Raw genomic sequence first — 21,154 nt, 5'->3', positions numbered from 1 at the left:
GGTAGAACGTATGAATAGGACAATAGGGAAGTACTTGCCAAAAGTTGTGTCTGACCATCAGCGTGATTGGAATCAATATCTGCATTATGGCGAACCGTTCTGCGGTGCAGGAAACTACAGAACAGAGTCCAGCTTCCGTGTTGTTTGGCCGGGAATTCAGGCTGCCATGCGATTTGCAGTACAAGACGCGGCCAAGAAGAAACTGTGGCGAACGAGTACTTCGAAAACCTGCAACGGAAATTGGATGACAAGGCACCGAGGTGGAAATATTGGTCCGATGCTTTAACTCCACAGGAACGCCGCAATCGATTCATAAGGCTTTTTCTTCAGGAATGGAAGATGCACGAGGGGATCGTTGTGCCATGGCAGTGTAGCGAACATTCCAGAAAATTCGATAGACATCGAGGCGCCATGTAAGACTAGTCATCGGCAATAAAAAGAGAAGGCAGATGTGACGTAATCTTTCTGGGAAATATGACTAGAATGTTCGCGACTGCTCGGAAAGACTCGACTTAACATAAGCAAATCGGTATGCGTTACAGGACAGTTTCAATTACGACGCCGAATCATAAATAGTTCGTGCTTTTACAAATTGTGTATTCGTGCGTGGTAAATAGTATTATAACTGTAGCTGTTTGTGCAGAGCTCGTGTGAATTAATTAATTCCTCTGTTTTCTCAAAATTTAATCTCCAAGGTCACATTACATTTTTTTGAGTTGGATCCATCGTTCCTCGAAATGGGGGTTGAAATATATTATGTATCAAAAATCTCTAAACCTTCCCCATATAGTTTTATTCGTTGAAGTTTTTTTTTTTTTTCGCTGTTATTTTTAAAAAAACTTCAACGAATAAAACTATATGGGGAAGGTTTAGAGATTTTTGATACATAATATGTCACATTACATAACAACGACCCCATGAAAAAGGTCTAGCCTGGGTTCTTTCTAAGAATTTCGTCGGAGTCGATTGTGGTAGTTGGCAGAGATTTGAATCTGTAATGAAGTTAGGGGTCCTTCAAGGCGAACTTACAATCTTGACTTACCCTACAGTTGACAAGTCTGGGGAAAAATTACAAGCAGAGCATCTAACTAACATCTCGGAATTCGGACGTTCCGCGCTACATTCAAATCTTGGTTCTTTTTGTGTGTTGGGGCGTGTTGGTGAGGGCATTCTAAATTATTATTGGGCAGAAGTTGTTAGTGACAGTAAGATATAGTCTGGGTGCTTAGGTCCAAAAATTGGCACATATATATGCTGTTTGATTCTCCCTTTTAATGTTCCGACGTAGGGCCACGTTAATCTGCTCCTGGCACCCCTATTAGGCGGGAGGTGGAGGGCAAAATTATTATTATTAAAAATATTAATGTCTCTTCTAGACTAAGGATGTTACCTATTCAGACGCTAACTAGCCGATTTCTATATTTGTTTGGTTAAGGGCCAGTATTTCCATCTTCGGATAAAGTACTAGATTCGTACCTGCAAAATAACTTATACCGCCCGATATCTTCCGTTTATCTATCTGCGAGTATTTCCATTGGCGTGCGGTATAAATATATCCCGTAGATAGCTACCTAACCATAGCCAATGTTGCCGATTTTAGAAGTCTGTAATAGAAAAAGATAGCGACCTGCAGAGCCATATATTAGAGAAAGATAGCTTACTACCTGACAATTTGAACGAATGCTTTTGTTTTTGAAAGAAATTCAGTGACTTATAATATATTTGTCAAACGTAAATTACAGAATAAGCCTTACTTATGAGTAGGTACTCTGAACATGAACCAAAATCGTGATGTAAATGCACCTCGTAGAAAGAAAAGAACTGCTAATTTCAGCACATCTGAAAATCGTGTGCTTGTGGATTTGGTTATCGAGTACAAGGACGTCCTGGAAAATAAACGCAGTGATGGGTGTTACTCGGGCAGAAAAAAATAATTGCTGGGCTCATATTGCCCAACAATGTAATGCAAAGTCTGGAATTAATAATCGTACAGCCGAAGCTAATCGTATGCAAAGATCACCTCAAATAATTCTTCGTCATCGGATTCGAATAAGTCAAGAAAATCTTGATCCATTTGGAATTTAAAATAGGTTACCTATATCCTTCAAGAAAACATAGTATGTATTTGAGTACTTCTACTTGCATACTTCAATTTCTTTCTTCCTATTTAGTATAGGTACGGTTGGTAATTTCGCAAATTTTTAAAACGTCACCAGTCTACTAGTAATTTTACGCAATATCTAGGGGTTATATTGATAACTGCAGAAAATCTACCCAATAACTTTATCTAGAGCTTATCCTGCCGATAATATTTAAACGAGGTTCGAAATACCCGAAGCGACGCTAACTGTCGGTTTACCTGGAAGATATCTTATACTTGACTTTATCCCGAGATGGAAATACCGGCCCTTAGTGTAACACCGTCGTCTGTCTGTTTGTCTATCTGTTCCATCAAGATCTCGGCTCCTGTGCCACCTAGAGACTTCGGGTTTTCGCTAATCGAGAGCTGCTATGGTCTATATTTGCTCGTTACCTACTCATCATTTACAGTTGTGTTACGCGGCAACACCAACGAGTAGATTTTGAGACATTTTTTTAGTGTTTTATCTCCAAATAATAATATAAATAATCTCTTAATCGTCTTAATAGGTAGGCAACCTTTACTCATAAGGACTTACCTGCGCCACAGTAATCCTAATATGCTTGGTAGAAGAGAAAGCTATTCTCGTTTATAGGAGTGCCCCCATATAATCAGGTAATCGCTTGGTTTTAAAATTACCATAACGCGTAGTAAATTTGCAAGACAAAAATTAGCCAATTTTCCGACAGCAGTTTTCTTTAAAAATCATGAAACAGTTTTTAGTATAAGGCATTAGTATATTCATTTATTCCATTATAGCGGAGCAGTAATTCTTTTATATGTTCATCCATTCTTACCATTACTGAAGTCGCGTATTCCAAAGCAAGCAAATATATATTTTCAAGGAAAAACTACCTAAAGTATCCATTTTTCTGAAAATGTCTTTAATCAACAAATATTGTCAACATTGTTTTAACCGGCAAAGGAAAGTAAATTTCCACACATTCAAATCGATGGCCCCAGAAACTAGAAATGGTAGATAGTGTAATATGAAAGGTTCTGACTTTCATTTATTCCTTTAAATGTTTATACACAATTATACAATTTATTTATATTCAATTACTATTATATACATCAGTCTTAGTTTTCTTGCGCTACAGCAGTATACAACTTTATAATTCATTCATCATTTATACAATATTATTTTACATTAAATACATATACGGGCATTTACAAAAGGAACCTTAAGGTATAGATTGAGGTATCGTAGGCATCATGGACTCTAAGGATGCGGGAAAGCTTAAAAAGTGCGGCGGTCGCTGGACCATTGCCGCTAAAAATGGCGACATGCCGTGATTTGGGTTTCCGTGGAATATGCCGAACGTCGGTGGCAGTAACGGTCGAGCCGCCAGCCGAAGTTTTTCCAATTCCGCTTCCTGTAGACGTTTCGCTTTGGCGCGACGATTTTGGAACCATATTTTCACCTGCGTCTCGGTGAGTCGCAACGAGCTGGAAAATTCGGCCCTTTCAGCTATGCTGAGATACTGCTTGTCCCTAAACTTCTTCTCTAGAGCCATAAGTTGTTGCGTTGTAAATGGAGTGCGTGGTTTCCGATTCGGTTTGTGTTTCCGGAGCGCACATCTTACAACCGGAGGCCCTCCCGGATTTGCATTCGCGTTTGATATGCTGGCTGGAAGGAACCGGTTTTAGTAACGATACAAATCGATAAATAAGCTCATAAATGAGGATTATGACATACATAGATAGCGCGAACTCATCAATTATTTCAACCTGTACGAAATTAATTAACACAACCTAAATTTGAAATTGGATCGTTAAAAGTTCTCCATTAATTAATACATTCACTATTTCGATAGCCGACCAAATATTTACGACCTACTTGATTTTAATTGAACCCCCACCAGCTTTCGATACATCTTTGGAATTGATTAGATGATAATTACGCGCGTTCACTGAATGACAAGATCAACATAGACGGAAATAATAACCGTGAAATTGTAAAAACTGACTGAGCAACAATTTCAACTGTCAATCATAACCTGAATCTTATAAAATGTGGCAATGCATTCTCAATAAATATATCATTATTTACACTATCGCTATATTTATGGTAATACATGGTCTTCTTATGGCAATGATGGCTTGACTTCAATTGTGAAAAAATGCAAAATTACAAGGTGATGTGGAGATAAGCGTTTTTCATCTTCTACGACCTGTCTTCAAGGGTATGGCATCTTAATTACAGGTTCACAATAAAAGATGGAAATGTTGAGTAAGTGCGGGACATTCAAAATCAAGTTGGGGTGTATGAATCTGAAGTGAAAACCACTCCTCGCCCATCAACCATTACAATTTTCTGATACTAACGGATTAAATAACGAAAAGGGACAGCGATGCCAAACCTTCGCCAATCGATTTATATGAGATGCGATTGAATATGAGTCGGATTAAAAGTCGCGTTTCCGAAAACGAACTGTCAAAAAATTCCCCTACTGAAAACCGTATGGCGTATGCGATTCTTCGTATCTTATTATACTGTGTTGTGCATTTACATCCTACTTACATACTTTCTAACCCAAATTTCTCGTTAGTACCCTCCTTAATACCATACTTGTTATACCATTTCAACGTATCTACAGGGTGTCCAACGTCGAATGTTATATACCAAACTAATGTGAATAGATTTTTGAACTGTTGAGTCATTGAGCTCATTTCAGCTAAAACATCTTGATTTTGGCATGACTTCCAAAAAATAATTCACACTTTTTCATTGACGAGCGACAAAAAGCGAGTTTATGATTTTGGACCTTCTGTCCGTCCGTCGGTCTGTGTACATGACTACTCGTGAATGATTTCGAATTTTCCAATATTGTTTTTAGTAATGCGTAGACAATGATCAAGGGACTAACTGATTAAATTTTGATCAATACATGTCAACCGGAAGTGACCTTGTCACTTGTTGTCTATATCGGTTCAGTTTTTTTTCAAATGTAATGCCGTAATGTAAAAGACCATAAGCCTACATCAAAAACGGTTTTTGAATTATTTGAGATTCATTCTATGCTTAAATAAAGCATTGGCCTTATCTAAGTTTTAAAAACTGTCAAAAAAATTTGTACAGGACGTTAAGAAATTGTCACTAAATTTCACAGTTTTGAAACTGCGAGCACATAAGCGGTTTTATTTATTGCGTTTATGCAGCAATAGTGTGGTATGTTTAATTATGAGTTGATGGCTTTGATTTAACCAAACCATCAAGAAACATATGCTATTCTGTAATAATCCACGAAAACATAAATAAATTTCACCACTGTGCTAAATGTCACATTTATTTCTATTTTTATTTTTGACACAATAGCAATTGTTTCATGATAGTTTTCTTAAAGCCTACTAATAATTAAAGATGTGACAATGGCTGCATAATTTTCGTTTCGTTCCACTTTCTACAAAAACAGTTCATTTAAGATAAACGGTGAAAAGACGAAGACCAATCCAAATATATACTTTTGTAGTTCTGGTCTCTGGGCCGTACTACACCGTATAAGGAAGAAACCACAACGAAAAAGCTTAAACTGGCAGACTAGTAGTGGTACAGACGGACAGACGGACAAAGTGCGAACAATAGCGTTCATTTTCCCTTTGGAAAATCCGCTTAAAACTAACTCATTTAAAAATCGGTTAAAAGCACAAGTATGGGCACCCCGTTTAAAAGAACAAAATGTAAACTAATATTGGTCGTACCTATACCTATAAAATTGAAAATACTTTAGTTGGAAGGATCCCATTGAGTAACTCATATTTACTAATTTTGAGAAATTTATTCACATCAGTATGGAAACTTATACGTTATACATTTTCGGTTACCGAGATATGAGAGAAATAATATTTCATTTACCGAACGTCCCGAAATGAAGTAGCGTTCAATCCATTCCCCCCGGTGTAAATTATGTATGCAGGGGGGATTATTTGTCGTAAACACTCATGCACAGAATTGGGAATTGAGAAATATTCAAAAGACGATAGCTTCATTAGTACAAAGGATAGAAAAAACGTGGAAAAGAAAAAACTTCTACATATCTTTATCTTGATTAAGTCATGGTTTCTGAAATCGGGCATAAAAGCTCTTTTAATAATGGTAGAATGTAAAAAACGTTTCCCTTTGGAATTTTTACCTTATTGTCTTTTATAATAATGATAGGTACCTACGTTAAACTTTTTAAGGAAAAAATCGATTTCGGTTTTTTGGCGATATATGGTACCTACCTAAACCATATAGTATCCAAAGAAAACAGTGGTAAGATTTGATTATTTTACTCTTTGTCATGTTTTATGTTCTAAAACTATCATTCGGAAATTAAATTCGGAGCACTATTTTCCCTAATGAGGAGGTAGACCAGAATCTTATTTTGAAGACAGAAATATACTGGTTCGCTGTCATAATAAAAGTTCTTTTCCTGTAATGTTCAGGCCATGGTGATATAATAAATTATACATCATGGTTCAGGTTGATCTGAATTAAATCCCATTCCTAAGCTTCGGACTTTGCGTACGTAAAATAACACAGAATAAAAAAGGCCGAGAGGGAGTTATAACTATACACTATACCATTTCATTGAGAGGAAAGAATGCCGGTAACAGAACATCTGATGCCCGTCTATAATCGTATGTTTTTCATAGTAATCCATACGATTGTAGACAAGCATCAGGTTTATTTTGATTTTTGATAGTGAACTAATGATAATGATCGTATAAACTATACACCCCCACCATTATTGTTAATGCATGTTAATATTGTTAACGTTTCTATGGTTTGTTGATATTATAATTAATTCGAGAGAAGGTGAAGGTACCATGCTTGTCCTCGTTTTATTAAATTTGTAGTTATCATATGTATAATTACTACTAGGTACTACTACTTTCATTAAAATACGAGAAGTGTTATGTGCTCTAACAACTTCCAAATGCTAGCTGACCATTCAATCCATCCTTCCAATAAAGTTATCATTTTTTATTAAATTCCATATCGAATAATTTACCAACAGTGAATATTGACGTTTCAAAATTAAGAAATCCAAGTCACTTGAAATTGGCAGACCCCAAAGCTTTTTTAAACCCAATAGCATAGACATGCTTCATGGAGCAGATATTCATATTCTGGGACCTACTGTGTGTGTTGGGCAGGTAAAGTTGGGACCAATTTAACGTCAGGAAATTCTATTCAAACAATCGCTTTAAAAGACTTGCATGCAAACGAAACGGAAAATCAGATAATAGAATTCGGACTAAACGAAAACGCAATAACCTAGAAATGCACGGGTCTTCAGATGCTTCGGATGTTGCTTCCGGTGCGTCTACTAACGCGCATAATATATACCTACGGGTGTTCCATTTAAAATAATGCAATATTAGTGTACCACGCTTTTATAATTAAAATTACTACCTCAATTTTTTTGTATAAAACTTTTTTGATAGTGTATATTTTCCCCGATAATCGACTGTTTCCAGACTTATCAGCGACCCTGTATATAAAAAACTACTTTCATTAAAATACAAAAAATGTTGTTATTTACAACAGAAACACTTTTCCATATAATTTCATATTGTACTTATAGAAACACAAAAAAACCTTAACAGGACGTTCATCGCTCTCTTGGGAACAAATGAACGACTTCTACTCCCAAAAATAGCCGTTCTGATTCGGTAAGTCCAAAAAATGTTATGACATTTTAGATGTCTACTGTCATTAGGTGTGAATCTATAGTGCGAATAAGGAATATATACTAGTACATTAAACCACATAAATATTTCCCAGAAAATTATTTTGACCAAATAGGTATTTGTTGGTACACGTTTAGCTGTAGTTAATAAGTGAGAATACAATAAAAATGAGGCCACTAATAGCAAGGCTTGATGACCCTTGAAGGTGCAAAAAATTGTACACAGATGATGGTCAGAACTAAATTACCAATTTGGATGTAGATATCGATAGATCATATACCTAATCATATACGATTTACCATGTAAACAAAAATTCCAAAGGTGACTCGACAGCAACTCATTTTTGATCGCGTATACACTCTAAATCAACTTAAAGTAAACACTATTTATTGCTAATTGCAAATTAATGTAATGGTAATTAATGACAAGGGTACTAATTGGAAAATTATATTAATGGCAATGGAACTGATTACAAGTATCAAGCTTTAGAAAATAAGGCAATGACAACTAATACAGAATAATGAGCCCTATTTCAATAGTAAAATAGTTTAATAATTGATACCTAAGTAGTTGTTAATGATAATTACACTGACATCTAAATTGTTATCATTAAAAACTGAAAAGGGTTTAGAACTTGAAATCGTGAATATATTGGAATTGAAAACCATGCGGTTGGTGGTGGTGCTATTCGTAAAAATGAAAGTAACAATAGTTGATCCTTATGAGAAAGTTGCACAGCTGGCAATACATAACTATCAATCAATTACAGTAAATTTAATTGTACTTTCAAACCACTTGTTGGCTAGGTATACAAGTGTGGACATAAAAATGTTATGTCTCAATTTCAACGTTACTTTCAAGTCTGGTCAATTAAACCGCAAATAGACACGGAAATGTGTACATATATCTTTGATTTGATTTGGGTATCTTAGATACTATTGTGTAAGAAAGCGTTCGAATATTGAATAAGATTCCCACTACTATTCAAAGGCTTTCTATCAATCAATCACCCATAAAACGCGTCGAAAACCAAGTATATACAGAATTGACGCATACTACCCGCTCAAAGTGCGGAAAATTGCAATTTCAGCGAAAAATGCGCGGGCTTTTTGTGAAATTGAAACGCCGATGCCTATTTTGTAGACTGTGACTAAAATGTCGCATGCTTAAAATGCCGACACAGCAGTTTTATAGGTCCACATAGTTGAAACGCTATACAAAAACGCGGACCATAATTTCACAGTAGTTAATTTCTCTACTTTCACGTGAAATAGTGTGGTTGCTAAAGCCTTTGTGAATGCGGAATATTCATTCGGAATTTAATTATGTAATCCATAACATAATTGTCAGCAATTATGTACCATCATACGGGGCTCCCAATTCAAAACGAGCACCGTCCACCATTCGTCATTTATATCCTCATATAAAACTCATTAGCTATTATTGGAAAAAGTGGAACCTTCACTTCTAACATTAAATGACATAATTCAACCCCTCGATTGCAGGTGGTATAATCCCCAGGTGAATTTTCCTTGGACAAGAGCTTTCATGTTGGGAACGAATATTACGAGGATGGTCTTTTAAGGTGAATATTTCCGAAGGGGTGGGGGTATGTAAAGGTGGGTGGAAAATGTTATAGTTATATAAATTAAAAATTTATAAACGGAAATTAGCAAATTTTCTTTAAAAAAAATATTATGGAAATGATTCTTTCATGAGTGCGTTACCATAGCATTTCCTTAATTTCTTCGAATATGCTTTGCCCCCGACGATTAAACATTTTTAAATAGAGAAATATTTTAGTATTAACAATATGATCCCTATCCACCATATTACACTATTATTTATATGCTCTTTTGTTGTACCTGAATGTAAATGTATATCACATCCTGATTTCATTGCAGAATGATTTTTAATTTGAAATCGAGTTTGAAATGTAAACACCCAACACTACATAAGTAATGAATTTCTCTAAGCACTTTATTTATGAATATGTATTGTCGGTGGCTACTGTTTGGAATAAAAATTAAGTGAAATTTGCTTTGCAGTTTGCATAATAATTGTGTATCATATTCCTATCTGAATCGTTCCTTACAATTTTAGGCAAAATACCAGGTTTACGTTGTGTAACATTAACTAATGGGATTTATAAATATTCCATACGAGTACACATAAGGTTTTTTTTTGGAATTTAAATTAGCGTAATTAGTACTAGAGTTACGTATTGTTCTTAGATTGTATACCTTTAACAGTTTTTTTCGTAAATGAATGTGAGATGTTTATCAGTGTATGTGATTTATTTTATGGTTGAAGTAATTAGGCGCGTACAAAGATATGTGTAAGGGGTATTCAATTTCTGGTTTATGTATTTCTATATCCTCGTATACCGTTTTTCTGTTCGAAGTTAATATTGGTCTATTGCTTGCCGCTGAAGTCGTTTGTAAAATGTCACAGGATAGCTTTGGTGGACTTGCCAAAAATGTTTTTCGTTTGAGGATTAATTTTTTACTTACAAAAACTACCGGACATGTCACCACAAACTTAGCAGAAATCAGAATCTACACAAAATATTTTTAGTCGACAGGTACAAAGTTCTGCTATTTACATTTGAAAGGATAGGCCGAGTCGATTGTATATACAGGGTGGCAATTTCAAAACTTACCCCCCCCCCCCCCCATGTCTTAGTAAATAAACGAGATATTTAAAAAAATCAAAATCCGTTTCGGTAATTCGGAGGGGGAATCACAATGACATAGTTGGCGACGCACCCCCTCCAACCCCCTGCGCCCCAGCCACCCCAACTTTTAAATCTTAAATAGTGACTCCCCATGTATGATACGTCGTTGGAAAGCTCTGAAAAAATGCTTTCCAACCATACCAAATAGCATTACATTTAGATTAGTAATTATCGTGCAAATCAAAAAAATAAACTAATATGATACATTTGAAATATGTCGTAGGTATAAAACGCAACCGGCCAACATAGACGAACTAAGACATTGTAATATTGTAAAACCAACATTTGAAAAGGGTCGACAAGAGTTTGAGAATAGATTATACTACTGTCTTACCAATAACGGAAACCATTTTGAACATTTATTGAAATAAAAGCCAACTTTAGAAAATAGTCTTTGTCAAAGTCAAAAACTCTAAATGACAGTAGTTCTTTTAATTTCAATTTAGCTACTGGTGGTTGTGCACAAAAATATACAGGGGGCTCTAATATTTCAAAAAAGGTTACTTTATTGCATATCTTGAAAACTTGAAGGTCAGTTTTTTTTCTTCGATCGTATGCAATCCTAAGAAATATTGTTTCATATTTTCTGATTTAATTTTTTTTATTTGGTTAAAAACGACCTTTTGGAATATTTATGTATTAACAAGGTCCTAGCGAGTTTTGTAATTTTGCGGTATCTGTCCGTCCGTCCGTTAGCACGATATCTCGATAGCGAATAGACCGATTAGGGTGAAATTTTGTAGGTGGATTGTATTCATCAAATTTGTAGATCGGAGTTCGTGAATTGGCAATGTAGGTAAAAAAATAAGGTAGGCGACATCTCTGTTAGTTATGAATCGAATTGCATTAAATTCGATATGGGCATTGCTCTAGTCATATAATACGCAATCCATTCAAAATTAACAGTGCCCTTTTCGCATGTTGACTATTTATGAACCGAATTGTAAACTTTTTATATTTATGAAGGTATTTAAATTCGAGTTTAAATTAAACTTGATACGTAGGCACTTGTAATAAAAGCAAATATAACACCAAATTTGGTTTTACGCATGCGCAGTGCAAATCCTCTTTTTTTACGAAAGCATTTAAATGAAATTTGATACATAGAATTTAAATTGGTTGCGTAAAAGAATATACAATGAAAATCTTATTAAATGATATCAAACCCTATAAAGAGAAATAAAACACCAGATAATATTGGAAAAGAAAAATCACTACGAAAATAATTTAGTTAACAATTTTTCTAATGAACAAAACTAGCTGGAACTTAGTTAACAAATTGAAATGTAAACAAACGAATACCAAAATAAAAGAAATAAATCATATACGGGGTGTCAATTTTAAAACTTGCAGTCGGCCAAACTAAAGAAGATATTGAAAATCGCGCAAAATCGTTTCGGAGGTATCGAGGGGGAGCCAGAATGACGTTATGAGTGACAATCCCCCCCTTAACCCCCTTAACCCCCCCCCCCTTTTCAAAAATCCTAAGTGACAACCCCATAATTGTGACACATTGTTGGAAAGCTACTGAAAAATGCTTTCCAGTGGACCAATAAAGTCAGTATTCATTAAGACAATTTAACAAAAATGCAATAATTAACAAAAAACAAAAACTAAATGTTGACATTGATGGATTTATGGCAAATTGGCCAAGAACTTCAACCTGAGCTGCCGTAGCCAGGGGGTAGCCAGAGGGTGCCTGGCACCCTCTGGATATTAAGTGGCACCCTCTGACCGATCACGATCTGAATCGTAAAATAAAAATGTACAATTATTATATTATAAATTATATTATATTGTAAATTAATTATCACAAACATACAATATTATTGTTGTTCATAATTATTACAATAAAATTGAATAAAAATGACTATTCTTGATAATTATAATACCTACATACCTACTACATTTTGTAGTATGAGTACAATAATGGTTATTAGAATTATGCAATTTGATTCAAAAGTAACAAGTTTAAATAACTCAGATTCAGACGTATCTGAAATCTGAAGTTATGGACCGGATAAAATTAGTTTTTTATTTTTTGCTTTTTTGACAAACAATTCTCTCGAGACTTCATTTTTGTAAACAATAAGTGCACCCTCCAACATTTCGTTTGCACCCTTACAATTTTCGTTCTAGCTACGACCCTGGCAATCTTGGTTGTTTTCTTTTTTTTATTGATAACAGATCCCGTTTCTTCGAATTTAGCAACCAAATCTTGAACATAGGCATGGCTTAATATTTTTTTTGTTAATTATTTATTTTATTATCTGGAGATCTAGAAGACCAATTCCGCGGATCTGTAGACCTAATCCACCTGTCTTCAAAAATGTTTAAAGACGTATAAGCATTATGAGTAGAAATGAGCCGGGGCTCCGTCAAGTTGAAACCAGTAGTTTTCCCAAGAATGGTACAATGGAATCTACTAACGCATTTATTTATTGTCCTAAGAAAATTCTACTTAACGGTCACAATTTTAGAAAATTTTAAAGAGAAACATAATAGATAGGTATAGGGAAGGTATGTAAAATTTTTGTCGACATTTAAAAGTGCAAAAAAATAAGACATGCTGTATTTGAAAAAATCAACTTTTTAAGGTTTTAAGTTATTAAAATCGACCATTAGTACACCCTGTAGAAGGTCGATCAAAATTTAAACCATTCTCATGCAGCATCGCAGGGTCAGTATTGTTGATTTTGAAAGACTTTTTGAAATTCAAGTTAACCAAGTCATAGGTACAGAGCCCTAGAGAAAAGCAGTCAAACCTTAAAAATTTTGAAATCTTGAATAACTTAAAACCTTTGATACTGGGTATAGGATAATGTGGTATTAAACGACGTAGACTTCCATGTAGATTTCGAAAATGGAATAAAATACAGGGTGTTATAAGAAAGTTGCTATCCGCATCGTGAAACGCTCATGATAACATTTTCTTTCGATAGATCATGAAAAACTCTATGTTGATGTGCAAATTTTCAGAGTTAAATTGTTAATGGGAATACTTTTAGGAATAACTGTTTGCGTGAAACAGCCTGTATACACCGGATCTCGAGCTTTCATCCCTCGTGGAAACCTGCGATCTACAAAAAGGTTTTAGTTTTGGTAGTATCTCGTCTTGACAAAACCTTGATCAACGCAAATCCTATCTATTGAAATTTCGCCCTTTTGGGTAAATAGCACGAAGTTGCAGATGTATATATATGGTGATGTTCAACTGGCCCTACATTTGAAAGTAATAATTAAGGTTCCTTTTTTATTTAGGTCTGCTCTCCACTAAACCATTGAATAAAAAGTGTTTTTAAACATTTTACTTCGACTACTATATCCTACTCCTCTTTCTCTTCCCATAGACGGCGGTTTGCCGGGATTTCCTATTTTTCACCCACAACTACACCTTCTGAACTCCTGCACCATAAGTGCAGGTACTTTTTTTTGTTTCACAGAGGTTCAACAAAACTGAATTGCTCACAGATTAAAGCGATCAATGGTCGATATTGTCGCTGATTTCAATTTTTTTTATATAAATAACGATCTATTGTCGCTGATGATCTGAAACTCTTTGTATTGGGTAGGTATATGCGTATACTTAGGTATAAAAGTGCTTCAAAACTAAATAAAATGTAGGTAAGAATTATACCATGTTATAAAATGTGATTGGGTATTTCCACGATAAGACGCGAAGCAATAATGATCCCATGGATGGTGGAAGGCGCAATGCTATATTAGCCTGAATATATAGGCGGGATTTAGTGCATTTCAAGACAAATTTAGTAATTAAAATAAGGGTAGGTCATTACTCATTAATAATCATAACCCTTTTAAATTGTATAGTTTTCAACGGAACATGCTACATGCATCGGTACTATACACGGTGTCCATTTTTCGAGTGCCACTATGGAGATCTCACTTATCTTAAGAGATAGAAAGTTGGTTACATGGGAGCAAAGTTGCAAATTTCCGTGCTGAGTAAGAATCTGAAAAGAAATTTGAAATATCTTCAATAGTTTTGAAGATATCGCAAAAAACGAAAATTTCTGATTTTCGTTTTTAATTTTTTTATGATAAACTAATCGTAGTAGACATTTCTAATTAACACATTATTCGGACACTTTTTAATGGAGATTTCAAATATGGCATTCTGTTTTTAATAACTTTCAAGATGACGGAGAAACACGTGGCAACTTTAGTTTTTCTTATGGGCGCCATATTGAATTTTGACATTTTGGGATAACGTCTTTTTTTCTCTTTACAACGATATATCACACATGGTGGTTCAGTAACACATTTTTCGTAAAAATACAATTTTTAATTTTTTGAGAAGAGTGCTTTGGAAAAACAAAACGTTCTTTTGTTGTAAACAAAAGTTTGACAGTTTGATCCATCTGTCTGGTTGCAGCTTTGTCAGAGAAATAGAAATTCGATTTTCATCTGAACAGAATTGAACCTTCGTTTTGCAAGAAAATTATAATTAAAATTAGAAAATACATCACAACATGTGTTCAAATTGCCCACCTCCTAATTCTGCGCACAGTGCCACTCTCTTCCTAAGACTTGCTATGGCTCTTGACACATCCCTTCTTCTAATCTCGTGCCTGAGAGTGCTCACAATTCTATGACGAAGTTCATCAAGGTCGGCTGGCAATGTTTTGTAAATTCAGCTGGGCTGCAACTTCTTTTTAGGAGACAGATGGATTGTTTTATTGCACGATTGCACCTAATTAACAATTATTAAATGATGAATGGATCAGTAGTTGTAATTATGTAAAATTTTTACCGCTTGCAAAATTGCCTACTCATATTCATTGGGTCTATTACCATATTGCTGTCTACATCTTTTAAAAGAACCATATTCGCCCAAGTTTTTATGCAGCAAAGAAAAATACCTCAAACTAGGTTGTTGCCGCTCTGGATAACGCTGCAAGTATGTTGCAGCAGCCATATGTGGGCATTTCGATGAGAAGTGTAGTAAATTTTTTGAAAAAGGCATTTTCGCAATACAACTAGCATAAACCGAAATGACAATACATGAAATAAGTCAACCTTTTGTTCACAACAAAAGAACGTTTTGTTTTTCCAAAGCACTCTTCTCAAAAAATTAAAAATTGTATTTTTAGGAGAAATGTGATACTGTACCACTATGTGTGATATATCGTTGTAAAGAGAAAAAAAGACGTAATCTCGAAATGTGAAAATTCAAAATGGCGCTCATTAGAAAAACTAAAGTTGCCACGTGTTTCTCAGTCATCTTGAAAGTTATTAAAAACAGGATGTCATATTTGAAATCTCCATTACAAAGTGTCCGAATAATGTGTTAATTAGAAATGGGTACTACGATTAGTTTATCATATATTATCATATAAAAATTAAAAACGAAAATCAGACATTTTCGTTTTTTTGCGATGTCTTCAAAACTATTAAAGATATTTCAAATTTCTCTTCAGATTCTTATTCCGCACGAAAATTGGCAACTTTGCCCCATTTAACCAAGTTTCTATCTCTTAAGATAAGTGAGATCCCCATAGTGGCACTATAAAATGGACACCGTGTATATACTCGTTTTTGAAGTTTTTTTTTACTGATTAACGAAAATGTAATTAACATTTCAGATAATGCAATAAGTATACCGATATCTGTATTATTTCGTAAAAATTGAATACTACCCTAGCTACTATACAGGGTGACAATTTGAAAACTTACCACCCCCCATATCTTACTAAATAAACGAGATATTTAAAAAAATCAAAATCCGTTTCGGTAATTCGGAGGGGGAATCACAATGACATAATTGGCGACGCACCCCCTCCAACCCCCTGCGCCCCAGCCACTCCAACTTTTAAATCTTAAATAGTGACCCCCCATGTGTGATACGTCGTTAGAAAGCTCTGAAAAAATGCTTTCCAACCATACCAAACAGCATTACATTTAGGTTAGTAATTATCGTGAAAATCAAAAAATAAACTAATATGATACATTTGAAATCTGTCGTATTTAAAACGCAACCGGCGAACATAGACGAACTAAGACAGAGAATAATTCAAGAATGTCGAAATATTGCAAAACCAACATTTGAAAAGGTTCGCCAAGAGTTTGAGATTAGATTATAACTGGCGATCAAAAATGAGTTGCTGTCGAGTCGGCTTTGGAAGTTCAAGTTAAATACGATTTTCCATGTAAACAAAAATTTCAAAGGGCAACTCATTTTTGATCGCATAGTAATACTGTCTTCCCAATAACGGAAAACATTTTGAACATTTATTGAAATGAAAGCCAACTTTAGAAAATGTATCATATTAGTTTATTTTTTGATTTGCACGATAATTACTAACCTAAATGTAATGCTATTTGGTATGGTTGGAAAGCATTTTTTCAGAGCTTTCCAACGACTTATCACACATGGGGGGTCACTATTTAAGATTTAAAAGTTGGGGTGGCAAGGGCGCAGGGGGTGTGAGGGGGTGCGTCGCCAACTATGTCATTGTGATTCCCCCTCCGAATTACCGAAACGGATTTTGATTTTTTTTAATATCTCGTTTATTTACTAAGATATGGGGGGTGGTAAGTTTTCAAATTGTCACCCTGTATATAGAATCGGATTTATGATTGAATAAAATTTACATTTTTTACGAATTTAAATAATTTTTGAAAAAAAACCACAGCTCAAATTCAAATTTCCTTTTTAAGATACCTTCAGGGAAATTAACTGCTGTAATATAACTAAAAATTAATCCGATCACAGCAACTTGATTAGGTAGACCCTTAAATAAGCACAACCTTGTGAGGAATTGTGATATTCATAGTTATAACACCAGACACAAAAGGGATTTTGTAAATTTTAAGGTTAAGAATAGCTATTATAGGTACTAAATCATTAAACCATACCGGTGTAAATTTCCTTTAATAAGCTTCCAAGAGATCTGAAAACTATTCAAAATAAATTTATAATAAACATATTACCTAAATATATTTTAATAGGTTAATGGTTTGGTTTATTTTATATACACTGATATTTATTAAAAAGTAGACATAGGGAGTTACGTGTATTGTTTTTGTCTATGTCTACTTTTAAAAGACAAGATCTTTCTGAGGGGCCCCTAATTTTATAGGCCCTTTCTACATACTTCACAAAAAATAAGTCTCTTACGCTTCTTAAACTGTTACCGGCACTATACCGATTGACAATATCAATTTTTCTTCAGTTGAATACATCACACGAACGAAGTCAAAGCAGCAATATATAAATTAATTAATATGCCATCCATATCTTTGTTTGAATTAAGAAGCTGTTTTGGGGCATACAATTCGGGCGCCTTTCAAAAGAGATTTTGTCTTTTAAAAGTAGACATGGGAGAAACAATACACGCCAATCCCAATGTGTACCTACTTCTTGGTAAATATCGCTATATAGGTACATTACACATACGCCTTGTAAGTACCTAAGTAACCCTAAGACGAGTGAAAAAATTACAATGTAATTATTAAGATGCAATAAATGAATTGAATAGTTATAGAAAAGGAAGTTGCAATTACAAATAATTATTTACATCTAGAGCCATTTTTAGGTCTAAGTTTCGGCATTTATGAACGTAATAGAAAATAAGCTAGGTATATAGATACGAATACCAGCGGGATATATGAATCGGCAATTACCTGCACTTTCATTGAATTACTTACTAACTTGGTTCTGTTAGTGAGATGGATCAATTATACAAGTTAAGAACGTATATATTTACATATTGTAACCGTGTCAGATGATTGATTCTCTGTGAGAATTAATTGAATTAGACTTTCTTATAGAATGCGTTATAGAAAATGCCTTATAATTGCGAGTTAAATTTGCAATATGTATCTATCAAAGCGCATCATAAAATAATTAAAACGCCCAGTGGGTTTCGTTCAGTTTTCAGTACGCAGGGTATTTTCAAATCTGTTCATAATTGTTATATAAAAGACCTGCATATGTATATGCATAATTGCGGTTTTAATATGGGCGAATATATAACGCTTAATTTTTTGTACACCTACGATGACAGGTAAGTGTTTTTGAATGTAAAAATTAATTTCCTGGTTAATGCAAATGTGATCGCCAACCATAATATATTAATTCTAACATCTTAATTTGAATATTTTTGACAAATTACCATACCTGCAGAGATTGTGATTTCCTGTAATGTATAATAGCATTGATCTCGTTAGCGGTTTCTATGTATGTCATACCTTTTTTTTACGGTTGAAAGCGAACTATAAAATAGAAATAAGGTTTACCGTGGGGTGAAGGCGCGCGGAATAAGGGTCCAAGTCCCGTCCAGGCGAACGGCCATTGCTGCGGTCCCGTCGTAGGTAACACGTGGGGAATGGAAGGATGGATCGGTTGCGGTATGATGACCGAATGTGATACAGGACTTCCACTTTCCCTACTCTCGAGCTCATCCCCATCATTATCGGTTACTTTTATTTCGTCCTCTTCTTCAATTTTCCCTTCATCTTCCGAATGATCGTCTACGTCGATGTGATCCTCATCCTCCTCGCTATTAATTTCGTCGAGGTTGTCCGTGTATTTTTTCGATGATAAAAGTGATTCGACGCTGAACGATATTTTTGTTTTGTAACCGGGCTCTGATTTAATCGATTTGGCCATTATTAAACTTTAAAATCGTCCATGATGCGTTGTATTATATGGGTACATACCTATTGAATAATAAATCCTTGCTCATAATCGTAAATTGAATAAATGGGGATTTGCACGTATAATCAATAATGGATCTACTTCGTATTTTAGTACACGCACTTAAAAGTTTAAGTGCTTATTAGCCCACTTCAATTTCATTATTATACGCCGAACTAGTTAAAGGCATGAATTGGAAACTCAAGCTACTTATAAATAGGTCGATTTTTCTCAATGTCGATTAGCGTTTTATATGCAGCGCTAATTGCGAACTCGGTCACGTCGAGAGAACAAAACACCCCGGAAACTGTTGTTTTTTTGTGGTGCGGTTGGTAACAGTTGTGGTGGTCGACTGAACAGTAGCAGGATGAAGTAAGGTATTCGTGCTTTTGCAGGCGGAGTCGATTGATATCAAAGGAACGCCCCCTCATTTTAATCAAAATAGAATATTGCCTGTTTGTCACCACTGATGTTCAAATTCGGTTTGCATGACGTACTAAGTGATTAGGCACCTATTTGTGTCATATTAGCTCGTTTGTCTTCCTTCTCCTATACCATCAGTTTCTCCCATTCACATTTCAGATGCAATTATACTTATATGCATTTTGGTATTCCTCCAATATCCGCCGCAGACCCGCACATATTAATTATCTAATAATAAACCTGGCCACAGAGTTAATCACATTAAACCCGAATTCATTAAAAAAAAGGTTTTAATGTGACAACACAAAAAGCTCGCAAACAAACACCATACAAACACACGTATGTCACGCATAGTTAACAGGATAACAAAAAGCTCAGGTTTTCTCTCTCTCGGTCGTTTGCAACCCCTGATATCTCCTTTTCTTTGATACACTTCAGCGATCAAGCGATGGCATTAAATTGATTTTATTATCCCCTCTTTAAAATATCAACCAATCCTATTACAGATATCAAACGCCTAAAAGGCGGGAATTTAAGTTCGTTACTGCCAATCATTTCAATTGTTTTACGGCAATAAAAAACAGCAGGAAATAGAAAGCTGCTTCTCGTTACCTGATCATATTATTCATCTGTTGACGCTATTATATTAATTTACCTCAAACATCCGAACAATGGCCCTTATTGTCATTTCCCAACTTAATGCCTTGCGGAAGAAAAAGTTATTCGACCCTTCATTAGCTATACCTTCCAGCTTCAGAGAGTTTATAATAGAGAATTATTTATTGTCACCATAATCACGTGGATGTAACAAAATGTAGGAAATGAGATGAAATATGCCTGGATGCCCACACGTTCAAATAAAATTAACTAGCTATATGGCTATTAAAATAACATTTTATTCGGGCATTGCTCTATTTCACGTTCTAATATTTCAACTAACTTGTTTACGTGCCAAAATCGATAAAATTAGTTTAACTATTTAGATATAGAAAACAGTTTCATATAGAAAAAAATAGATAATAAATAAAAAGCAGATCGTATTCATTTTGAAATTTGTTCAAATTACAGGTTTTTTTAATCATTTTACCGTCTGTCCAAAGTTGTACAAAAGTGAAATGTCTTACGACAAGAACAATTTTAATAACATAAACGAAAAATCTGAACGCTTTAAAAAATATTTTGTAAGCTCTTAATTAATTATTAAAATATTCCTAATTTGAGTTTATACGCGTTATACCTACTTACTTGATATTTACAACGTTGTGTTAGTGTCAATAGTCTAATGCCAACCGATAACTCGTCAATTATTTAGTTAATAGGGGTCACTACAAAATTCCTTTAGGTAAGATAAAAATGTTACAACAATAATTGGTTCTGTGATTTTCAAAATTTTTGGACACTAGGTATAGGTACTGCTGCATGCGTTTAACTTCCCTTTTGATTTGTGTGTTTAATAAGAGACTGCAGTATAATTACCTACTTTCATTTAATTTATCGTCCTCTATTATTTCAC

General features: G+C 34.5%; 1 protein-coding gene across 1 annotated transcript; it reads right to left on the bottom strand.

The window, feature by feature from the left end:
- Window positions 1–3,120: 3,120 nt before the first annotated feature.
- Window positions 3,121–19,681, bottom strand: LOC116176738 (muscle segmentation homeobox-like). The gene is made up of 2 exons (XM_031495497.1): window positions 18,819–19,681; window positions 3,121–3,770 (listed from the first exon to the last, which is right to left on the bottom strand). The coding sequence occupies exons 1-2, from the start codon at window positions 19,189–19,191 to the stop codon at window positions 3,325–3,327; spliced, it is 819 nt and encodes a 272-aa protein (XP_031351357.1). The 5' UTR covers window positions 19,192–19,681; the 3' UTR covers window positions 3,121–3,324.
- Between the last annotated feature and the right edge of the window lie 1,473 nt (window positions 19,682–21,154).

This window comes from Photinus pyralis, unplaced genomic scaffold (genome assembly GCF_008802855.1).
Source record: "Photinus pyralis isolate 1611_PpyrPB1 unplaced genomic scaffold, Ppyr1.3 Ppyr1.4_LG7, whole genome shotgun sequence".
In the NCBI taxonomy this organism is placed as follows: domain Eukaryota; kingdom Metazoa; phylum Arthropoda; class Insecta; order Coleoptera; family Lampyridae; genus Photinus; species Photinus pyralis.
Note: the sequence above shows the minus strand (reverse complement) of the source record. Positions and strands in the feature narration are given on the sequence as shown.